Source organism: Penaeus monodon, chromosome 27 (genome assembly GCF_015228065.2).
Source record: "Penaeus monodon isolate SGIC_2016 chromosome 27, NSTDA_Pmon_1, whole genome shotgun sequence".
Lineage (NCBI taxonomy): Eukaryota > Metazoa > Arthropoda > Malacostraca > Decapoda > Penaeidae > Penaeus > Penaeus monodon.
In genome coordinates, this window is record NC_051412.1 from 3,062,312 (window position 1) to 3,063,222 (window position 911).

The following is a 911-nucleotide window of genomic DNA, read 5'->3' on the forward strand; positions in this document are numbered from 1 at the left end:
ACTCCTCCAACACCCCAAGCGACCGCCTGGCACAGTGGCAGAACAAGCTGGGCAGCAGTGGACATAGCCAGGGTGCACCACCATCCAACATGTCCACTGTCTCTCCAGGGGTGACGACAGGGCACGCCCAGATGCCCCCCAATCCCTCGACCACCCAGAGCACAGCCAAGACTACTGTCAGCGGGAAAAATCTATTGCCCTACAATGTTACAGCAAAGTCCATGGTGAGTATTGGCTGCCCTTTCCACATTTATGATAATGAATTATATATTTTGCCTTTCAGGTAACGTAACATTAGATAGCTTCAAAACATTTTCCAGTATAGTATAAGTATCACCAACTCAAATACTTCAAATTCTCCTCTATACATCAGGAAAATTTAATTCACAATTTTGAGTGGGTTGTTGAAGGGACTGTTCACTTGGAAATGAAAGCTATTACCAATATAGGTATATATATATACACATCTAGTCATGTGTCAAGTGACAGACACAAATAAATTTCTTTTAAACTGCATTACATTAAATGTTTATAGGGTTTTTGATTATCCTGTTGTTCACACACTTGGAAAGTATTGTGAGTACATGTGTGGCTGTACACAGCTGTCTGTGTGGGTGGGCGCATGTGTGTTGTTTTATTCCTTTTGAACAAAAGGAAAAATGATAGTACTAATGTATTTATATGTCTCTTGTACTGCTTTTGTATTGTTAAATGTGATTATTTTTCTTTTTGCCACATAGGCAAACATATCTATATATACATGAAAAGTTGAAGAAAAGGGTAATGCAAAAAAGTTTGTGAATAAGGCTATGCTGCGCATGTAGAATGGATGATCAAATGTATAATATATTTAAAATAATATTATCAGAGAACCCTGACCCATGCTAGTTTGTACATTCTGTAAAATTACA

General features: G+C 38.2%; 1 protein-coding gene across 1 annotated transcript in view; it reads left to right on the top strand.

Moving 5' to 3' along the window:
* Nucleotides 1–911, top strand: part of LOC119590546 (zyxin-like) — a gene marked incomplete in the record, with an annotated part of 87,602 nt that overhangs the window by 2,171 nt on the left and 84,520 nt on the right. The window contains 1 exon segment of the mRNA XM_037939203.1: nt 1–224. Coding sequence (XP_037795131.1) covers nt 1–224 — 224 coding nt within the window.